Source organism: Sorex fumeus, unplaced genomic scaffold (assembly GCF_029834395.1).
Source record: "Sorex fumeus unplaced genomic scaffold, SorFum_2.1 ptg000008l, whole genome shotgun sequence".
Classification (NCBI taxonomy): domain Eukaryota; kingdom Metazoa; phylum Chordata; class Mammalia; order Eulipotyphla; family Soricidae; genus Sorex; species Sorex fumeus.
Window position 1 is genome coordinate 12,425,630 of NW_026606065.1, and position 23,998 is coordinate 12,449,627.

The window sequence follows — 23,998 nt, forward strand, 5'->3', positions numbered from 1 at the left end:
ATAATACTTTATTTACTTGAAAACTCATGTATTATTTTAAAATCTGCCATCAAACATTTTTAATAGATAAACTAATATTGGGATGGAGCTATAGCTCAGCAGGTAGGGTGTCTGCCTTGCACGCGGCCGGGCCGAACCAGGTTCGATTCCTCCGCCCCTCTCAGAGAGCCCGGCAACCTACCAAGAGTATCTTGCCCACATGGCAAAGCCTGGCAAGCTACCTGTGACATATTTAACATGCCAAAAACAGTTACAACAAGTCTCACAATTTGTTGTGAGACGTTACTCGTTACTGGTGCCCCCTCCAGCAAATTGATGAACCATGGAGGACAGTGACAGTGACAGTGAACTAATATTGCCCAACACCATATCTACTGTGATTGTAAAAAATTTATGATATAGCTTAAGAGTTTGTGTATTGTCTCAGATAAGGCATTCTCTATTAGTTGTTTTTATGTTTTTTAAGTGCTTATAGTTAAATATTTTAAATAACAGCAAGGTTAGAATAAAAATATTTGTAATAAAATGCTTTGGTGGTTCTAGCTGTTTTCAGAACCTTAGTTTCTCTAGGTGGATAAAAATTGCTAATGTCTCAAATAAGAACACAGAACTCATAGAACTGCAGTTCTAGATAAACTCAGGTGTAAAAAATTTAAGGACTGGCTATGATAGAATACTAACTAAAGCACTGACACTTCTTCAGGATACAAGCAACCAGGAATTCTACTGAACACATTATATGTAAAATCACCACTGGCGAAATTCATCTTTATGTTGGAAGCTAGGGCATTTGAGGCAAACTGGTAAGCAACCTTTCAAAGCTTATGCGGACATAGCAAAACTTACTTAATAATTTATTTCCTAATTATACTGGTTTAATATCTTTATTTTTACAAATGACTCATCTTTTTCTATTTACTTAAAGTGCATATTAGTGTGTGACTTCCTAAATATATTACATTTGTCATACATACATAGATTCAGAAGTTAACATATATTCATTTTGGATCAATAAAGAGAAAATATACAGCATCTGCTTGATTAAATACCGTAGATAATACTTGCAAAATTTTAGAATAAAATATAAATATATTTATTTGGTTCTGGTTGGAGGGCCACAGCAGGCACTGCTCACAGCTTCCTCCTCGAATTGTTCTTAGGAATAAGTCTTAGAGGGGCTTTGGGGGCAAACTATGCAGAACTAGATATTGAATCTGGGTTGGGTAGGTGCAAGCAAGAATCCTATCTGCTGTACTATGTATCGGGTCCTGTAAATGTATTTAGAATTCAATATTCTTTGGAAATGTACAAACATTAGGCCCACTGTAATGGACGTTACATTAAAAAACATTACTCCATATTGTTTAATTTCTACATGATATCTAAGAAAAAGTAACCATTTTTTGCTTACGTATTGGTGGAATTGAGCAATTCATTCGATCAGTAAGCAGCCTCATCATAAAAATTAGATTTTGATTTACTCCTGATTTTATCTTAGTTGATTTCTTATTTGATCTCATTTCTATTATTTACCAAATCTCATATTTTTACTCTTTCATTTGGTAAAACTGAGATTCTAATACACTTTGTGTGAAAGCTTCAGAAGGAATGATAATGATTTTATCATTTTATAAATAAAAATCAGCATGCTACTATTGTTTATTATTATTGAAAATTCAGTGACATCTGATTTCAAAGAGCATGACTTAATCTTACATATGTACATAGGCTTATTATTTTTAAAAATTGCTACTTTAATACAGTGATAAAATACTTTTATAAATATTAAGAAGTAAACAAAACTAATTTTAGAGAATTATTCATATTATTTTCCTACTTTTAGTGATGTTGGTTGGGCTGGAGCGATAGCACAGCAGTAGGCCTTGTGCACAACCAGCCCGGCTCAGCCGGGTTCGATTCCTCCGCCCCCCTTGAAGAGCCCAGCAAGCTACAGAGAGTATCTCACCCGCGCGGCAAAGCCTGGCAAGCTACCCATGAAGTATTCAATATGCCAAATACAGTAACAACAAGTCTCAAAATGGAGACGTTACTGGGCCCACTCGAGCAAACCGATGAACAACAGGAGGGCAATGACATTAGTTATCTTTACAATTTGTGAATTTGGCCATTAGGATGTAACCTGTACACTGATTTTATAGAAATATTTACCCACAAATTAAATGCTATTATCTGAGAAATTACAGAAATTAAGAGGATATATATCAATATTGCCTTAGTTAAATGCCTTATTAATATGTTCTTAGGTATCAATAGTTTTTCTTTAATAATAAAAGTAACTTTTTTAAGGTAATGTATTATTATGTTTTCTTAGCACAAGATTAGTGCCAAGAAAACAAGCTTTCATTTACTCTTATTTTCTGGCAAAAATCATATTTCGACTGTAAAAATGACACAAAAAAGTCTTACTAACTCAGACTATGACAAAAAATTGTCAGCTTAAAATTAATATTGAATCTTTCTAAAGCATTTACTTTTTTGAAAGATACATACGTACACAACCTAGGCAAATTTGTTGAAAGCACATCACAAAAGCATTAATAGTTAAGCCAGCCATGCCGCATGCAATTTAAAACCCTACCATGCACCTTTCTCAGTATATTCCATGGAAGGCTACATGATACTCAGAAACAGTGGATGGAAAAATCATAGACATACAATATAAAACATAAGAAAATGGAATTTTTATGTAAGGAAATTAGATGTATTCTTTGGGAATGAAATTCATATTTTCACATATGCTCACAGCACTGTGAAATGATTTGTCCTAGCTAGTTATATTTCTAAGAAAGAACCTGACTAAATGAAATAAAACGTTATTGAATGTTACTAGTTATACATTCTTAGAAATTTAGAACACCAGTCACCATGGAATAACATAATACTGATTTCTCTGTGCTATAAGTCTCCAGTTCAGTATCCTGACAAAGCCTGGAAATTGACAGTGAAAAACAAGCATATAGAAAGAAGCACATTGAAGCACGGTCATGCGCTTAACCCACGCACCTGGAGGAACTACTCCAATACCATCATCAACCTCATAATCTGAGATGTCACTATCACTGATTCGCTGAGATCCTGTACAACGGTAAGGCAAACAGATAGACCTCTGTGTCTGGTAAAGGACGTGGTCAAAATTTTCTTTGAAAGTTTATTACATTACTACTCAATACTTTGAACAATAATAATACAAAGTGAAAGTTGAGCTTTTTTTTAAGTATATGTTCTTTAAAGAAGAACTAATACTTTCTTAGCATTTTCTCCTTGTAATCCTTGAAGATTTACAAAATCAAGGGATTTTCAGAGAAAATGTGTTAACTTTTCAATTACAAAGAAAGTAATTACACTACAACTCACAGCAAAGTGCAAGTACTAATCTGTGTCTAGTTCAGTTCCCTCCTCTGCAGTTCAGGGAGGCTGCGACTGAGCCGAAAGTTCAGAGACCTTTCTTGGCTGGAGCTCTCCTGAACCCATATTATGGGAAGGGCATCAGGGCCTTTTATCAAGTATTTATAGTTAGCCTTTAAAATTAGCCACTACACTGCATTAAACATTAGTTTTGAGGAAGTGATTGATCAGCTTAGCATTAACATGAAATATTCAATTACATGAGGAAAACAATTTTGTTTCAGATTACCATAATGAAGCTTTTAAGTTTCAGTTGTTCAATTAGGTAGTCATAACTCAAAAAATAATAGATGTGTACAGAAGAAATACTATTTCCTAACCATCAGATGATTAACAACAAACATTCATCATGATTTTTTTAAAAAAATGTGTATGGATAATAATAATAATCCACAGGGAACATAAATTATTAAGACCCTACATATAGCAATCCATCAATAATGACATAAATTATTCAATTAGTCAATGTCTCAATCAGTACAGGACAGAGAATTACAATTCAGAACTTTTAAACTTTCATTCATTTCATTACAAAGTTTCATTTTGGGTGAGGAGTGGGATAAGGTTTCATTTATTCTGGATTTCTACTCATCCTCGATATTACACATACAAGTACATATCACTTATATTTGAAAATGTAGAAATAGTTTTATAAGTCATTTTAACAGATAATTTTATAAGATTTTGTTTTCTATTCTATACTTGAATGGTATATCTTGAATGTTCATCTATAAGTAGATAACTATGAATATTAATACTCATATAAAATAAAAAATAGTTTAACCTACTTTGTAGTTTTTTGCTAGAGCTTTCTCCATGAACATGTCGCCTTGGCATGAAAGGTGATGGCTGAGGAAGAGGTAGTGAAGACTCATCATGTGTCTGAAGTTTATACCAGTGGGGCTCATCATCTAAGAGTGCTGTCTCTAGTTCTATGAGGATCTGAAACGGCAGTTCTCAAATTAAATGGAACACTTCCTTCAGAACACAATGCAAAAGCATTCATGATTAATGTATCACATGAGTTTCATTAAACATACGACTTGAGTCTACAATATACGTCACCTCTCCAAGAAATTCACTCTCTTCTTCTTGGACTCTTGGTTGATCCCACACAGTTATTTCTAACATTCGTTCTCTAAAATCTCTACGATGTACATGTGAATAGACAAAAGTTTGATTCCATTTGGGTTCTAGTATTTTCTTTACTGTTTTAGTCCTCCTTTTACTTTTATCACTGAAAAATAAGAAAGTCTTGTAAGTGAAAAATCAGAAACAAGGACATGCTGCCCTCTACTGTAATATTGTTACATGGAATATTGCTACATGTATTATTGCTACAGAAATTGCATTGGTTTTAATCAAGATTTTTAATATAAAAGAAAATAAAATGTAATTGGCTTGATTTTAACATTTCTAATTTCGACTACAACGTAAGCAAAAATGTAAGTATCAAAGGTATATCCCAAATGACTTAAAACTATTAAAGGCTAATAGACATTTAAACTTAGTGATATATTTTTAAAAGTTTATCAGATTGAGAGAAATAAAAGGCTTGAAGAATTGTTGGGCATAACCATCTTTCAAGAATTACTGATATTAGTTTTACAACGCATCACTGGTATATTAAACACTTTGAAATATCAAAACATATGAGTTACATTAAACATATGCAATTTTTGGTCATTTTGAAAGCAATACATCTTTAAAATGTATATGGCACTATAAAGCAAGGAGATAAATTTTTTCTTCCATTTCTATTTTGGTATATTCCCCCAAAGCTATTTACTACCTTCTATCTGGAAGAAAATACATTTTCACATAGGGGTTCCTGGGACGCCCATCTACTCTAGGGGGCAGATCTGTTGCTTGTAGAACATTCACGATCAGTTGGTGCCCCACTTTATCATACCACAGCTTCACCTAAGAGCAAGGCAGAAATTAATAATTTGATTTGTGAAAGTCATGAGGTTTTATTAAATAAAAAAACTTTTAAAGAAAATTCTACAGAGTAACACAAATAAAATCATTTGATTTGTAAAAATCATAAGGTTTTATTAAAGAAAAAAACTTTGAAAGAGAATTCAACAGAGCAACACAAATAAATCATATGCAATTCTGAAATGAACAGCAATTTCAAAGCATAACCACCAGAAACTGGATTCTTTATGGTTTTTGTAGGTCAATAGCCAGTAGGTTTTAGGAAGCTCAGGGCCACTCATATCATGGAGATCCTTGGCCTGGTGCTGAAGGCCTAAATGTTCTGTGTTTGGGCCTTGGATCTGATCTTACTGGGGTTTGGCAAAGCTTAAGGGTGTGATGTAGTACCAGGGATTAAATTCGGCATTTTCAAGTATAAAACTATTTATCTCCCTGTCAGTTTAAATATAACTAAAAACTGACAGACTTGCAGTGTTAATTTATACTTATATTATGTCTGGCCATGAAAATAAAACCTACAAGAGTGTACTTATAAATGATGAAGGAAGAGAAAGACATCAAAATAATTATCATTGTTTTTAATGTTAAATGCAAGCCTTCGGTTATTACAAATGTCTTAATGATGATAATGTGGCTATGGGTTTTAAGTACCACATGTAGTTGAGATGGATTGTTTCAATGTTAGGAATATTATATACAAATAATGGGAAGATATCAAGGGACACATTTACTGTGAGTCTACTTTATTCCAAGAATTGCTACATGTTTGTGGATTTTTTTCATTTAATTTCGTTTTGCTTTTTTTTGTTTCTTTGTTTGGGAGCCATACTCAACGATGCTCATCATTTGCTCCTGGCTCTGTACTTGGGAATTACTCCTGGCGTTTCTTGGGGAACTGTATAGTATTCCTGGGATGGAACCTGGGTTTGACCACACATAATCCAAGTGCCCAAGTGCCCTACCCACTCTACTGTAACTCTGGTCCCATTTATTTTTTTAAAAAAAACAATTCATCTATAGGCTACTTTAATGAAAGGAAGGAAAAAGTTAAAAAGAACACAATCATAAATTGTGCCATTAAGGGAAAGAGACGTGATTTTGCTTGTGTGAGGTACAGGATTTGGTTCCTGGCATCTCCTGGTCCCCTAAGCACTGCCAGAAGTGATCAAGTATTGAGCTCGGAACAAGCCCTTGAGCACAGCTGGATATGGTACTGAAACACATATCAACAACAAAATGATCCCATCAAATTATGTGATAGATAGCTAAATGATTTTTCTACTAATATCTTATGATGTATACTTTGAATAAAGAAAAACGAGAAATGGAATACTTAAATATCTTTGGCTAACTCCTAGGAACTAAAACACTTGCAGTTAATAGAGTATGCCAGTTTCCTCAAACTGTAATTTTATGTTCCGTTCTCATTAAACAAGCTGAATTTTCTCTTTGGTTTAGTTAAGGCCAAGGCAACATTTGCAAAAACAGGCTACTGAAATGCACACATGAGGGTGGGAGAGATAAGAGCAAGGATATAATGTAGCAAGTAGGGCACAGTGCAGTAGAGCATTCTTACTCATGTCTGCCCTGGATTCAACCCCTGACAACCCATCTGCTCCCCTGAGCCTGCAAAGACTGATTCCTGAGTAGAGAGTTAAGAGAGTAAGTCCTGAGCACAGTTGCATGTGTCCCCAACCCCCAAAATAAGTAAATAAATAAAAATAAATCCATATATTAAATGCCATTGTCACAATATTAATTTCATTACTATATAAACCGACAAGTTAGTTTGGCTTTACTGCTAAGAATTCTGAGCACACTTTAACAAGTATGCATTGGAAAAATATTTAAGAATTATTTTAATAGAATAAACCATTGTGACTTTGTGATTGGTCTTTTATAGTGGGGGTGGAATAAGAATTTACACTCAAATCTGAAAGAACATGTATCTCTGTATCCAATTAAAAGTAGAAATGTGTTTTTCATGAAAACAACCTGGACTTTCATTCCTCTTAAAATATAAAGTAAGCAATATTTTGTTACATACTGGTAACAAAAAAGAGGGACTGTATAATATATTCAATTGGCTAATATAAATAAAAACTAATAGAGGTTTAAAAAATAACAGCAAGGGGTCAGGGAGTTTTTAGGGCGTCAAGAGTGAAGGCCATTCATGTTCAGGAACCACTGTTTAATCTCTGCAAAGGCTTCCAAGCACTTCCAGATATAGCCTTGGACACTGTGAATTCCCAAGCAGTGGTCCAGGGAACTGGAAGCCAAAAAAGGAAGTCACATCTGGACCAGATGTTTCAGTGACTTGGCACTGCTAATATGCCATTATTTGGGTCTAGCAGCACTGGGGTCACCGGTGTCATCCTGGCAGTGTCTAGCAAGCTTACAAACAGCATCTTTGTCTAATTGGAACCAAGAGAAAGGAAAACCGGCTCTAGAAATTCACATATCACCAATGATGCAAAATATTAACTATTTATCAAATAATTTGAAGCAAAATTTTTAGTTAGAATATAAATACTCTGTATTCATTCTACCAAAAGTATGCCTTTTAATTTAACCATAGGTCTACCTCAGGTTTTCCCATGTTACATATAAAGAAACAGGAAAACTTCGACTTCATCAGACTCGTATAAACCATACTTTCATTAAATATCCAAGAAGTTAGAAAGACTATTTTAAATTTAAGTTTCTCAGACTAAGACTGATAGGTAGGTTAAATAAATAGAATATGATGTGCTAGGTTAATTTGGTCTATTCAAACTACCTTAGATACATCTACACAGCACACCAATATAAATGATGTTATTATTTACCAGTTAATATTTAAAACAGGTGATATATTGTATAAATAATAAATCATTGTAAATAAATATATTCATAAGGAAATAATACAATCCATGAAAAATTAATAAGGCACATAATTGTATAAAATAACTAAAAATATGTCATAGATTTTTAAGAAAATTATATAGTTTTAAAAACAGGCTCCATGCAAGGAGAATATATATACTAATGGTCTCTAAGTCACACAAAAAATACATACAGAAAGTTGCCCTGGTAAGACTTGTGGGGCATCTTTTAGAGCTCCAGGACTTGTTGGAGAAATAACAGAAATAGAAGGCCTTTCCATCTTCTGAGATTCAAAGGAACTAGAACCTAAAATTGAAAAAAAAAATAGCGATTTTAGTAACATTCTCAATATTTGTATGGGGCACAAATGTTTTTATATGAAAGCTAAATACATCTTTTATTTGTAAAAAACCAAAATTCAGAATAATCAGGAATAGTAGTTCACTGTCAATGGAATGGCTGTAGAAAGTTTTTAATTGTCTTAGCTAATTACTAACTTAAAAGATATTTAAAATGATGTCAATTTTGTTTCAATTTGTACATTTCTGCAGCTTAGCTTCTTGTATAATTGTACTATGGCAAAGATGAAATGTCTGGAGTGATTTAAAATAAAAGATACCCTTTTAGTTAATTTTCCTGGTCAAGAGACTATCTATTATGAACTATCCTCACTAAATTTTACTGGCTGCATGTGTGTGTATAATTTATGAGACACATCTATCATAGATTTTAATCACTGTTTTAAAGTAAGATTTAAGTATTGATCTAACAAATTTTCTGTATGTCTCAGAATGCTGTTTCTAGAAATTCCTAAGTGCTTTATTTTTATAACGATACCACTCTTTATTCAGTCAATGAAGTCCTTCTCCACACCCTCTTACACTACAGTTCTCTTTTCACAGATCACTGTTATTGTATACTTTTAACATGGGTGTAGATATCCTGTATAATACAATTAACCCAGCAAGAGTAATCTCAAACTGATAGCCATATAAAGCTTAGTTTCACCTTACAGAGCATTGTCTCAGAATATTCAATGTACACTTTTTTTTTTGTTGTTAATCCAGTGGAGTCTACAGTAAGATTCAAGTCTATTGCAAAAAACATTTTATAAGAAACTATATTAGTGTAACTATATCTATTATATCACACTGTAGCACTGTAGCACTATCCTCCCATTGTTCATTGATTTGCTGGAGTGGGCCCAGTAACTTGATTACTTGATCACTTGACTTCCCGTTAATCATCCATTTGCTCGAGCGGGTGCCAGTAACATCTCCATTTGTTCCTGTTGCGTGCTAGTGTAGCCCAATGGCGTCTGTTTGTTCTAGGAAAATGAAGAACCTCAAACCGATCATTTAGGGTCTTAACAAAGAAGTCTGACCATCTGGTAGGTGGGTGGCCATGTGGTCTTTTGACATCCTGTGGAATCCAGTCGGTAATGGCTCTAGTCCAGCGGTCATCTCCAAGCCTCATTATGTGTGCAGCCCATCTGAATTTCGACGCCTTGGCAAACGAGACAGTGTCCCTGATTCTTGACTGTCAATGGAGATCAAAACTCTGAATTCTTTCTCTCATTTGAGTGAAACGTGATACTCCAAGCATAGCTCTTTTGATTCCTCTTTGGGAGACCCGAATAGTGTTCTCATTCTCTTTTCGTAGGGCCCAGGTCTCTGAGGCATATGTTAATGCAGGAAGAACAGTGGAATCGAAAAGATGTGCCCGGAGTCAGAGGTTCTTCATCCTCTTAGCTATTTCTTCGACGCTCTTGACCTCCACTACCTCCACTACCCAGTTGCCTCCACGCTCCAGGATGCTTTCTGGACCCCATGGCCACTTTGTGGCCATGCAACACATTATAACACACATAATACCCATCTTCCAGGATTCACGCACCATATTTGACAGGGTTCAAATACGGTTTTAACCATGTGAACACCTACAAGGTTGATTAGAGGTCATCCCCAAAAACTCTATCCCTCTCAAAAGCCTGGCAAGCTACTGAGAGTATTCCACCTGCACAGCAGAGCCTGGCAAACTATACGTTGTGTATTTGAGATGCCAAAACCAGTAATTACAATGGGTCTCATTCCCCTGACCCTGAAGGAGTCACCAATACGGCACCGTTGAGAAGGATGAGGAAGGAGAGGCTGATAAAATCTCAAGGCCGAACTAGGCTGCCAAAATGAAGACAGACAAAAATGATTGTCTGTACTTTCAATGCATGTACACTGGCATCAGGTGCATCCATCGAGGACCTGATGGTGTAAGCACAAAAGATCAAGTACGACATCATTGGTCTGACCGAGACAAGAAGGCATCAATCACACCACGCCGTTTTCAACACTGGAGAACTCTTCCTTGGAACATGCAATAAAAGAGGCGTCAGAGGCATTGGTATCCTTGTCAACAAAAACTTGGCCATGAGCATTGATTCATTTGAATGCCTAACAACCCGAATTGGAAGATTACAATTGAATAGATGTGGCTCACTGCTGCCAGTTTCTATCTTCGTTGTCTATGCACCAACATCCAATTATGATGAAGGAGAAAATGACAAGTTCTACGTGGAGCTGTAGAAGTTCTATAAAGAAGACCACACCTTCTACAAGATCATCGGTGATTTTAATGCCAAGATAGGACCGAGAAGATTAGCCGAAGAACTCCACATTGGGACCCATTGCCTAGAATGGAATGAACAGGGTGAGAGACTGAGTTCATCATGTCAACCAAGACCATCCATGGGAACTCACAATTCCAGAAGGCTGAATCTAAACGTTGGACATGGGAGTCTCCTGGTGGATGGTTCCACTACGAAATTGACCACATCCTCTTCACTCGATGGTTTTGCCTGACCAATGTCACTGTTGTCCCAAAATTCCAAACAGGATCGGACCACCGTCTCCGTGCAAAATTCTACTTCGCAGAGTTCGGAGAAAGGGCTGCAAAGTTTAAGAAGAGAACTCCCAGAATGACCACCAACCGGGAGCTCTTTGGCACTATTGTTGCAACGTGGGAAGATGCCGTCATGGACAACATTGATGAGGAATACAATCAACTGGTTCAGCACCTCCATGATTGTGCAAGGAACACCAAGAGAGAGATAGCCCCAAAAAGCGCCTGTCTTCGAAAATGCTTGCGCTTATTCACCAACGTGGTTTGGCGCATGCCTTAGGCAACTGCAAGCAAACGTCTGAGCTTGCAAAGTAGTGCAGAGATGCGACCAAGGAATACCTCAAGGAGAGAAGAGCAGAAGTGCTGGTAGATGCAGCAGAAGCTGGGAAAAGCATTCATAATGCCCGCCTGTCCTTTGCCAACTACAAGACCAAGATGACTGCCCTCCGACATCTTGATGGATCAATCACATCTTCCAGAAGGGCAATGGAGAAGATTATCCATAACTTCAACTATGATCTCTTTGATAAACACATCCACCTGCCCACATACCAAATTCCGCAGGATAGATATGTCGTTCCCAACGTTCTGCCTTCTGAAATCCGACATGCCATTCTGTCGGTAAAGAAACAAACAGCACCCGGGCCAGACAAGGTTAGACCTGAACACCTGAAGAACCTGCCATCAGTACTCATCAATATGCTGTTTCGGCTCTACACATGCTACTTGTCTGAATGCAAGGTTCCGTCCCAATGGAAAACCAGCAGGACTGTACAACTGTACAAGAAGGAAGACTTCCATGATATTGGCAAATATCGCCCGATCTGCCTGTTGTATGTCGTTTACAAGCTGTTCTCTCGAGTCATCCTGAATAGGATTGGCAAAACACTAGATGAAGGACAACCATGCAAGCAAGCCGGGTTCTGCAAAGGATTCAGCACGATCGACCATATCCACATGATAACCAAGCTCATTGAGGTTTCTCGGGAGTTCAAGATGCCACTCTGTCTAACGTTCATTGATTTAAAGAAGGCCTTTGATTCTGTTGAGACTGAAGCAGTCACTGAAGCCCTAGCCAATCAGGGCATTCAAACTCAATACATCAGGATCCTCCATGAGCTGTATTATGGATTCACTACCATTCACTAAAGGATCTCACCATTCTACAAAGAAGTGATCATCGATGTCAAGAGAGGGAGTTAGCAGGGTGATACCATTTCACCAATACTCTTCAGTGCCACCCTCAAAAACATCATGCGATGACTGGAATGGAAAGGAATGGGACTGAAGATAGACGGTCAGCAACTACACCACCTTCGCTTTGCTGATGACATCGTTCTAATAACACCAAACGTTAGCCAAGTGGAACAAATGCTGGCCAACTTCGACCATGAGTGTGGAAAAGTCGGGCTCCATCCAGCTGAATTTGACGTAGAGAATGTTTATGAGAAATGGTCTCGTTCCTGATGTTCCATTCGTTCTTAATGGAACAACCATTTCCAAATGCAACAGTTATGTGTACCTAGGTCTAGAAGTCAACATGCCGAATGACCTGGCACCTGAGTTGCACAGGAGGAAGGGAGCGGCTTGGAATGCCTTCAAGGCCCAGTAACATCTCACAACAAATTGTGAGACTTGTTGTTACTGTTTTTGGCATATGGAATACATTACGGGTAGCTTGCCAGGCTTTGCCATGCGGGTGAGATACTCTCAAGTAGCTTGAGGGGCTTTCCAAGAGGGGCTGAGGAATCCAACTTGGGTCAGCTACGTGCAAGGCAAATGCCCTACCCGCTGTGCTATCGCTCCAGCCCCTATTTTATCAAGTATTCTTAAAATAATGTTTAAGTCTCAGTAGAATACTATTTTAATCATTTATTTCTAATACTACATACTCAGTTTATTCTTATATATTATAAACATTGTAAATCATTCAACTATTCCATTAACACCTTCTTATCAGTTACAAGTTTGGACATACACACATATTAATACAAACCTAGGATCTTCTCTGGCCTATAGGCAGAATATGAAGTTATCCATTTGATATAGTAATCTGATTTCCTGTTTTCTGCTTATCCCATTCATATATATTTTAACTCTCTTAATCAAGATCCATTTTTCCCTCAAATAGACTAAGGATTTATATTTTTATAAACTATGTTAGATAATAAACTTGGTGATAAACCATAAGTATTATTAAATTCATGCTGCTTTACTGCAAAATATATTTGGCTAACTTCCATGTTCTCATCAAAGCATTCCTTCCCTGTCTATTCTTTATCGAACACATTACAATCTCTCGTATTAGGAGTGACTCTAATTGACCACTCAGATAATTCAGTAGGTAGTCTCAACGAGTTGCTAACATGATCCTATGGACATTATTTGTTTGTTTGGAGTGAAGACTTTTAACCAGTGGTTAGAGAGCTGGTGGACCACTTCTAGTGATATGTTTCTTTATAATTATTTCTTAATGGACATATTTACTTCATTAGGCTACTCACAAGAACTGAGCTAATTTCCAAAGTGAAGAATCCAATGCCACAATACATGTTTATTCACAGCTAATAGGACAATTACTTATATATGAGTTGAACTCAGGGAATATACTGAATTTTATTATTTAAAAGGGGTTATTGCTAGTAAAGACTTTGGTATAGTTACATAAGGAATATAAAAATAAAAAGCCTAAAATAGATCTTTTTATGATTTCCATATTTACTATGGTTTCTAACTTCTGATATTGTCAGAGATAACCTTAGTATGGTAATGCCAACTCAATTTGTTTGTAGCAAAATAATTTTCTAACAATTTTATCAAGTCATTTCCTTATTTATAAACAGTTAATATTCCAACACAAATCCCACCACCCTTGCACCTTCCCACCACCATTTTAAAGGCTAATTTTTACTCATAAATTTCATCCAAGATATTTTACAATAGCAAAATCATTTTTATACTCACTAGACTCCAGTGGAGGATGAGAGCTTTCAGGAATCCGTGGAATGTCACTAAAAGAAATAGGCTATAGTGAAAATTCCATTTAATAAACTATACTGCCTGAGGTTATCATTACCTCATTTTAGTGCAGCGGTTTAAAAAATTCCTTTAGATTTTTATAGGTGTGGTAATGGACAGGAATAACTATTCAGGCAAGATTAATATGCAAGAATGTCAAACACCGCACGCACACACACCCACACACATACACACAAACTGCAGTAAAATCAAGTTTTTGTATATTTAAGAGCAAAACACTTTAACATGACAACAACTGAATAATATTGTGGCTGAAACTTACCACAATATTTTTACTACCAAAACAGCAGGTTTTGGAAATTAAAAATGTTAAGGCAATATTTTACTTCACTTCTGGAAAATTAAAATGACACATTTCAGAAATCAGTAATATGCTTTGCAAACACATCTGAAAGAGTTTACTGAGTGAGAGGAATGGAGACATTTCTTGATATTAAAATAATATGGTGAATATCATGGGCAAAGCTAATAAAATAAAAAGGATGAACTGCTTAGGAAATTAAAAATGGTTCAAGCTTGCAACAAAAAAGCTGGAATATTTTATATATGTGGATATAAGTTCATATTCACATATAACCCTATATAGAGATTCAGATCTCTATACTGATATTAGCTAAATATATGGCCATTTATTACATGATTAGAAAGTGACTTGTGAGAACACCCATTCCTGTCACACTCACATATTACTCTGGATAAATATTTAACCTTGGCTTAACCATTACCCACTGTGATCTTAAAAAAATATGGACCAACTTGATTTGGGAATTACAGTTCACAGAACTACTTTATCATTGGTTTTATAAGTATTTTGAATTATTAATTTAAGGTTATTGATAATATGCAAGTATTAACATGACATTATTAAAGAAGACTGGAGTTAGTTACTAATAATTTAACTACAAGAATACTGATTAATAATTTCTATCACTTACCTTGTTACCTAACTTTAATTTTTAATTTTGGGAGAATACCAAAAATATGCTTTTTGTTTGGTATTTTTTCTTGACTTTTTATTTTTACTTTTGTCTGTAAAACAGTTCTATAGTATACCACTTTCTTCATATGAAAGGCAATATATCTGTTTTTATACCATTAAGTGTCAGATAACTAATAGTCAGTAGTGTCTAATATGATCATTTAGAGACTAAATTGTGATACCTACTACTCTAGGAATATTTTATATCTTCTCTAAATTCATGTATGTAAGTTAAAAGAATTCTAAAACAGTTTTTAGATAGCTTCTTTAAAACTCAGTCTACAAAAAAGCTAAAATGATTTATAAAAATTAGAATTTTGAATTCTAACAGAAGGCACAACTGTGGGTTTTATTTGTCAGTAAAATCAATACTTTAGAGAGTTGTTAAGTTGAAGTGATTTTGAATCAAACTGTATGTGACATTAATGCTTAAAGTACTATTTTCTGGCATAAAATTCTACCTGAAATTTTACAAGAGTCCTTTTAATTAATTCTAATGACAAGTAAGAGGATGGATTTACTTAACTAAATTTTTTATAAACATAAAGGTGAAGTATGTTGTTTTATTAGGATAAAAATGGTCATTACACCAAGATGTTTAATATAAGTGCATTTAAGTGATAATTGGAATGATCTTGAATTCATTGTGCCATTAAGCTATGAATGAATATTTGCCATTTGAAATGAATTATAGAATTACATAAAATATAATTATCAAATGTAGCTAATAATATCCATTGAAGACTGTTGTCAGTTCTCATATTATCTGAAAAGTTAACGCCACATTTGGTTTTTACTTAAAAATCTTTATTTCATATTCCTTTGAATTTAATAATCCAAGGTAGTTTTAGGATTGTGTTGTTTCATATTTTTAAATTATTTTCATAAAAGGTTGAAAACAATAAAACATTATTCCAGTCAACTTTAATTGTCTGTTAACTTTTACACATCATCACAAAAAAGTGATATTTTAATTGATTATTTTAAACTACTATATATATAAATTATTTGGTAATGTGCATATGCTATGTTTTAAATTCTAGTTTTTATACTATCGTTCATTTTACAATTCACTTACCTCTTTTCCAGCCTCACATTTACCTCAGCACTAAAAATATGTATGCCATGTTGAACTATCATAAATTACAGATTGATGTTATTTTTAAAAATCTGCATAGACTGTACAATCATTATCAAATGTCATCAAAGTACACTTAGAATTAAGCCTAAAATTTTTTATAACTGCTACTAGCTTGTAATTATATTTGTGTATATTAAAACTATTATTTGGTCTATATGATCTTATATTTTTCAGTCAGTTGAAAACTAGGATAGTTATTTTTTTTTCATGTTCTGCAATTACATATATTCAGGAGGATAACAAAAATTTAGGTTACTACCTTTTCAACATAAAACACCTTGAATTAATAGCTCTATAATATTTTAGTTTAAAAAATAGGGTAAAAAAGAGAATTATTTACAAAATTACAATCAAACATTTTTCAAGTCTAATGAGTTAGTTATAAAGTCTGTTAAAAAAATAAAGACTGAAAAAAATGATTATTCTGAACTTTTGGGGTTTGATAGAAAAAGCTAATATTATGGGGAAATCTAAAAGCAGAGAAAACATACCAGGGTTTTAAATACTTAAATTGTGCTAAAAAATGAAGTTATAATAATATGCTAATTCAAATGACTAATTAAAATGTCAAATATGGCATGCCTATTTGGCTTAACTTTTCAATTACCCATGGTTAAAGCAGGGGGAAATTATTCTGTATTATAGTAGCATATTAAAAAAAAGTGCTCATATGAAATCTTTACTGTATTATATAGTACAAAAAGTTGAGCTTATTTTCCAACCTGGGGACTAGCCCACATCTCAGTCTGAGAAGTGCACTTGATTTTTTCTGCTCCGGAGAAGCCCATATTTTCCCTGAATACATGTCTTTCTCTCTATTTTGCCCCTTACATTTGTCTAAGCAAATTTCTTTAAGTAAAACTATTATTTTTCACTAAAAACAATGTCTTAGTGATCCATTTATGGAAATACTACTTATTAAATTAAAATTAAGAAAAGTAGATAGTTCAGATGTTAAAAGAAAGTTTTAAAATATAAAATTTTATTTTTTATTTCAGTTCTGAAAAATACAAAAACACTTTCTGATATTCCAATTGTTGAATTGATCAGATTCTAAAATGTACTGAAGCAAATTCATTAATCGAGTTTTAAAAATTAATGAAAAAATCTAAAATATATGTCCATAATTGAAGAATAAACTATTCATGTTAACATGTACTGAATGAATGTATAAACTTCTTTTTGAAACCCTGTTAATACATGTAATTTACTAAACTTAAGAAGTAAGTTTTTTCAGCCTTACCCAATAGGCCTTGAAACAATAATTTCAACTTGAGGTTCTGATTTTGATTCTAAAATAATGTTGTAAACTTCTTCATTTGTAGCTCCCGGCAGGGGTTTACCATTCCATTCTAGAACTTCATCCCCTTGAATTTAAAAAAAAGGGTATTTTTTTACCTTATATATTCTGTTTATTTTCTTATCTTTTCTCTTTTTTTAACAAAGAAATGCAAAACATATACAAATAGTTTATCTGTCTAGGCTCTGCTCTCAAAAGCAAATTGCTTGCCAAATAATGTCAGCTAAATGATTCTGCTAAACACTTATTCTTTTTCTTTCTTTTTAATTTTCTTTTCCTAGAGAATATGACTGGTTAATGGAAACATTACAATATAAAACTACCTTCATCTTTTACTATAAACCAGAAATAATATAAAAATAATCTCATGCTATGGAATGGAATTAGCACAGCCTATTTGGAAACATTAAAAAATAATAGTAGCAGCATGCCCTCCATATAACAAAAGTAGGCAGCTTTGTATGTGGAAGATTTTTTCATACTATGTGTTAATACTGGTTTACTATTGGCAGAAATAGCAACTAACATTTGTTAGCATGAATTTTCCAATATAAGTCATGCTCCATTGTCTTCACCAGATGCACAACAGAATAAGAATGCATGAAAGGATTTGAATTTATACCCATAGGGTAACGCAGGTAGCTATGGCAAAGTTACAAAGCAAGCAGATGTAAAATTGTTGCATGACAGTTAACCCACTTCCAGATGTTCAAATCATACATGTTCTGTACATTATACTATTAGCACTAGCCCAAATTATAAGACATTTTTTGATTAATAAAAATATTGTAGTACTTAGACTTTTCTTGAATATTCTACACATGAGATAACAGTGTATTTTAGAGTTTTAGCCAGTATCAATTAGGAAAATACACTTTTTGCAAAAATATTCACAGTACACTTTGGTCCTATATGATTTTCTCTCCAGCACCCACTCTTAATTTCACAAAAATAAGGTTAGCTGAAATACCCTAGTCTCAGTGACAGATTGAAGTGTTATAATTTTTTACATGTTTTTTGCTTATTTTGTTCTTTTCAGTACCTATAACTGTTCAATAGCTAAGTAAAGCTGTGTTAAAGATGGATGGATTCCATCAGACATTTTAAATGCAATCACAAATGTGAAATACATTTTTACTTAGGTCTTTAAAATTTGTTTTTGCTTTGTTAAGACTATTTTAAAGTAATTTTCCCCAATTACTTGCTTTCTGAAATGTTAAAAAAAAAAGTAACCATCTCAGATTAGAAGAGATACTTAAGCTAGCAGATGCGTGGCCTTGAACTCCATCCCTGGCAACAAATGGTCCCTTAAGTGCCACTGGGTATGTTCTGGAATCCAGCAGAGTTCAGGAGACCAGACAATGGTGGACAATGGTTGTTGTGAAGCCCACAGACCTGGGGCAACACTGACCCGGGCAGGGGTTGAACTCTGCTAAGAGTGTTCTGAAACCCCTGAGAACTCTAAGTTATAACTTCTATTTTAAATTTTTTTTTGCCTGAAGTCAGAAAAAAATCAATATTAGAGGGAAGGGAATGAAAGACAGGGACGCTCCCATATTATGGGAGGGGTCTCCTAGAGAAAGGATTCATTTTTGTAAAGTGAATATTTATAAAGTTTATGATTCTAATTTCATTTGGTTATTACCAATAGTTAAATGACTTCTAATAATTTGGTCTACGAGGATAAATGGCAAAGTCTTACAAACAGGCACTGTATCAACCTCACTAGAAAAAATAATCACAAATGATAGAGCCTAGAAATATACAACTTTTGATATCAAGTTAACAATGTATATTTATTTATTAATACATAACTAATTTCTAAACCGGACGATGGTTACTTTAACAATATTTGTCTATAGATAATCTCTTCAGGCAATGATGTGCTTTATAATGATAAAATATGAAAAGGAGAGTAAGATAGTAAGATAAGAAAACAGGCAGGAGAGACTGCATTGCATGCAGACCTGGGTTCATTCCCTGCTAACACCTAGTTCCCCTTAGCACTGCCAGCAATGCAACCTTGAGCATCAAGCCAGGAGTAGCTCCTGAGCACTAGAGTATGAACCAAAAAAAGTTTTTTTAAAGCAAAAAAGGAAACTTTTTTGCTCTTAAGTTTGGTGGAAGAAAAAGAGTACAGGAACAAATAATTTTAATGAAATATATTATATGCGACCATAGGAATTTGTCTGAAGATCAGAAGTAGAGCCACATTGTAAGTTATTACTGTTCTACTAAGACTTTTAATATGAATTTTTAGGATAGAAATGACTTCAATAAGCAGAGCACAAGAGCAGGGAAATAAAACAGTAGACAAAGACAGCGATCAGGTCTTGGAGGTGAGAAATAGCTTCCTAGGAACATATATGGGTACACTGTCATATTAGAGGGTAACGTGGATGTTAATGGAAGTGACTGGAATTGTTGCAGTACAAAAACCACAGACACTGCATTAAACAATGACTGAGAAATCGTGAAGAGTCTCAATAATGAGAAGGTCTGTGCCAATTCTGTGGGTCTTTGGATGATTAAATCAATAGCAGTTAAGTGCATGGCAACAAGTGCCCAAGGGATAATGGATAAAGAGAAATTGTTAATTTGGCGATGGGAAGAATACATAATTTATATGAAAAAAAGGGTAAAAATCTCCTAAAACAAACATCTTGCAAACCAATATTTTAGTAAAAACAAATTACATTTAATAAAAAATATAATAAGAACACAGATGTTGAAGAGAAGTGATTTTAATTAAAAACAAATAGCACCAAGTAATCTTCCGTTAAGAGACAAAAAATACCGTCATTATTTTTGGTATTCTGATCTGCAAGTTCAGATTTCTATTCTTAAATGTTTTAGATTAGTGCATTTAGCAAGAGATTCTTTACTTTCTAAGGTTTATTTTTGAGTCAGTAAATAAAGACTTATTTTACTAAAATGCGATACTCCTGATGAGCGATTTGCTTCTTCACTCATAACTATCCCCTACAGAGAAACAAGTATATTCTACCTATTCACATCTTCAATGTGAAATTTTACTACACAGTGAAAGTTGGTTTTGGATTTTCCCCATAACACCTGCACAGCAAGTCCATAGTAAGGATAAAAATCTAAATGAATTTGAGTTAATGTAATAGTAACCAATTACAATAATATACAACTATGGGTCATAGATTATTTTTCTAAAGGTTTCAATAATTATAATCTTAAGTTATAAAATTGTAAAAATCTTCAGAAATATTCTTCATGCTTCCTGGGTTATGAATACTTAATTCCACAGCTCATTTACTATGTTTTAAAATTGCCTAACAAATACACAAGCAGACATTTTAGCCAAAAATTTCAACTAAACTTTAAAGTAAATTGGAAACAAATATTAGGGTAATTGTAACCAAAATTAAAAATGGAGAACTTACAAAAATAGATTATAAAGAATATTTCTATTAATATTTCTATTAATCATGGTGCAGTTAAATATATTTCTATTAATCATGGTGCAGTTAAATATATTAACTTATTTTATTAAATGCTTTAATATACAGATTAAAGTTATATAACAATATAAATTCCTAAATAACAAGAAGTAACATCTGCAGGAACACACGTCACAAATAAATGAACAAATATTTAAGTATTTAGTTTCTGTAAGAAATGTGATTATGATTATGTTTTATTGAAAACATTGTTCCAGAATATTTTTTGGGACCATTATGGAAATCTTTAATACTTACTGCTTATTTAAACTATAAATTAAAGCATTAAGTAGTGATCTATTTTAACAAGGCAAAAGTTTTACATTTTTGTGGCACCATTATAAAGTACAATGATTAGTAATTCTTCACCATTTCTCATTTATTTTTACATAAATGAAAAAGGATTTCTAATATTTATTAATGTATAGATATCTATTATTGCAATGAGTAAGTATACATGTAAGGAAAATAATCTTTATTCATGCATTAATATTAGTCATTTACTTTATAATTAAAAAAACTTACCCCCGATTCGAAAACCACCAACTCATGCACAGAGTACACAAACTATGTAGATGTTAAAAAAAAAAAGAAACATTACCTGCTCTCAAATGTCCAACTACATCCGCAAGGCTACCCTTCTTTACTTTGGTGATGAAGGCCCCCAGGCGTCCTAAGTCAGTCATCTTTCCTCCAACCACCTGAATAATTATAAATTTATAAGCTTCCAAATTCATACTGAAACTTAAGTTAGCTAGTTTGAGGAAGTGATCATATGATCTCTTATGATGAACTTATAATTAAATGCAGGGCCATTAGAAGATCTAAATACACCTTTTGTCCTTTTTTTTTTTTTAGTTGAATCACCATGAGATAGAGCACTACAAACCTGTTCATGGTTTGGTCTCAGTCACACAATGTTCCAAGATTGAAGAAGCTCACAGTGTGATTTTTGAAACAAAATGATACCTCATTATATTGAGATGACCAAACATGTGTTCCACTTCTTAGTGAAGTTTATGTCATGATTACTTAGACTGACCTAATAAGAAGGCACCGATGTAGGATAACATTGGTTTGTCCTTTCTGCCTTGCCACAAGGAGCTGAGGTTTACTGGATTACACCCAACACAGTGCTCCCATTTCTCTTTATTATTTGTAACCTCGTTCTTTGTGCTCTGCTTCCCCAACAGGTCAATCACCTTTCTCTCCTAATCAGACTCTGATAACTTGTAAATATTGCTTTTCTCTTCCCCTTAAGTTCTTTGCATAGTTTATTCAGAGCAATGTCCTTTTTGTGTAGACACAGGAAGAGTTAAAGCTATGCTTTTGTAACTCGGGAGTTAACTGACTCCAGATGATATTCACTCCTGGGCATCTGTTTTCTCAACTTAAGCCTCACTTGCCCTTACTTTCTAGCACCCAAAAAGCAGGGTCCTGGTGAGAGACTGGATGGATCCAGGGCAAGCTGTGATCTACCCTGGCATCTAAATGGGTCAGGCCAAAGTGCCACAATACTTAACTATAAGTTAAGAGCATGACCATGGACAAATTCTGTCACGATGCAAAAAGTAACAACTGAATTAGGACGCTGCTAAGGTTAGGAAAGATTAATCTGGCCTGAACACTGTAGTCTGAGATCTATAGCGAGATGCCCCCAGGAAAGCCACCCTAGCAACTCACTGTATCTCTGACTGTGTCCATACAAAATACCTAATAGTAAGAAGTAGAATTAAGATGTTAATTAAAATGTTTTAATTAAGTTATTGGACTAAGGAAAGGAGAAACATCCCTAAGTAGTATTTTGCCTTTGAGTGGAAGAAGGGATTTCATATGTTGATTGTGCTATCAGACGGGGTGTGGTGACTCCCCTCAATGCTGGGGAGTTGAGAGAGAGATTAGAGAGAGACCAAAGCAGAGAGATGGAGAGATGAGCGGGAAAGACAGAGGGAGATGAGAATGAGGGGCAGTGTGAGACTAAAATGAGGGGCTTGGTGAGACTGAAATAGGCGCTTGGGGAGAATGGAATAAACGGCAACTGATCACCAATGTGCTTGACCCTTGTTGTCTGCCCATGGTATTGGCTGTCCTGGGTGGGGGAGTGGACCGAGACCATCGGATGAAGGCAGCATGAGAGAGCCATGGGTTTTCTCAGTCGTCTGGAGATTATACACACCATGAATAATTCTTACTCATAGAAGAAAGACCCCAGGTCCTTACGACTTATGTTCAAGAGGCATGGGTTTGCATAATTTACATTAAGGTTAATTTTTTTCTTTTATTTATCCATGAAATTCATACCTACCATTTGAGTTCAAATTCTAAACATGAATAATGCTAATAATGAATGACAATATGAATTGTTATTCATATCTTTATTATTTTGAACATTTTTCAGTAGAATGTAGGTCTAAGACATAAAGACTTGGGGTGAAATCAAGAACAGTACACTTTGTGAAAGCAATTTTCTGTAGTACAAAAAGTACTAAATTTATCATTGCAACTAACTACAACTCACTTGAAATACATTTGTGTTAAGACCAACCTCTGAAAGTCAAAGCTAAATTATTAAATATTCAAAATTCACTTCGCTTTTCCGCTATTACTAAAATTAAATTACCGGAATGCCTGTACATTTAGTTTTTCCTAATGCTACAATTAAAAGAGGAAGGAATATTTTCTAAGACTATAGTTGACTCACAATTCTTAAGGATATCTGTAATAATGGATGTGATCAAAATTATTCTATAGCAAGAGAAATTAATGGCAATTATCAATAAGATTCATTGGGCCAGAACAATCATGGTACAGCAGGTAGGGTGCTTGCTCTGCATGCAGCTGACCCAGGTTCAATTCCCAGTACCCGATTTGCTCATCTGTGCACCACCAGAAGTGATTTCTGAGTAAAGAGCCAGGAGTAAGCCCTGAGCTCTGCCATGTAT

The 23,998-nt window shown here is 34.3% G+C and overlaps 1 protein-coding gene across 24 annotated transcripts in view; it reads right to left on the reverse strand.

Annotated features, from left to right (window-relative positions):
* Positions 1-23,998, reverse strand: part of RIMS1 (regulating synaptic membrane exocytosis 1) — a 518,137-nt gene that overhangs the window by 149,770 nt on the left and 344,369 nt on the right. For all 24 annotated transcript variants that reach the window (XM_056109989.1, XM_056109987.1, XM_056110000.1 and 21 more), the window contains 8 exons: positions 21,658-21,757; positions 17,530-17,653; positions 14,092-14,138; positions 8,426-8,538; positions 5,219-5,349; positions 4,492-4,663; positions 4,215-4,368; positions 3,025-3,096 (listed from right to left, as the gene is read on the reverse strand). In XM_056109989.1, the coding sequence (XP_055965964.1) occupies positions 3,025-3,096; positions 4,215-4,368; positions 4,492-4,663; positions 5,219-5,349; positions 8,426-8,538; positions 14,092-14,138; positions 17,530-17,653; positions 21,658-21,757 (913 nt within the window). The remainder of the gene's footprint in view (positions 1-3,024; positions 3,097-4,214; positions 4,369-4,491; positions 4,664-5,218; positions 5,350-8,425; positions 8,539-14,091; positions 14,139-17,529; positions 17,654-21,657; positions 21,758-23,998) is intronic.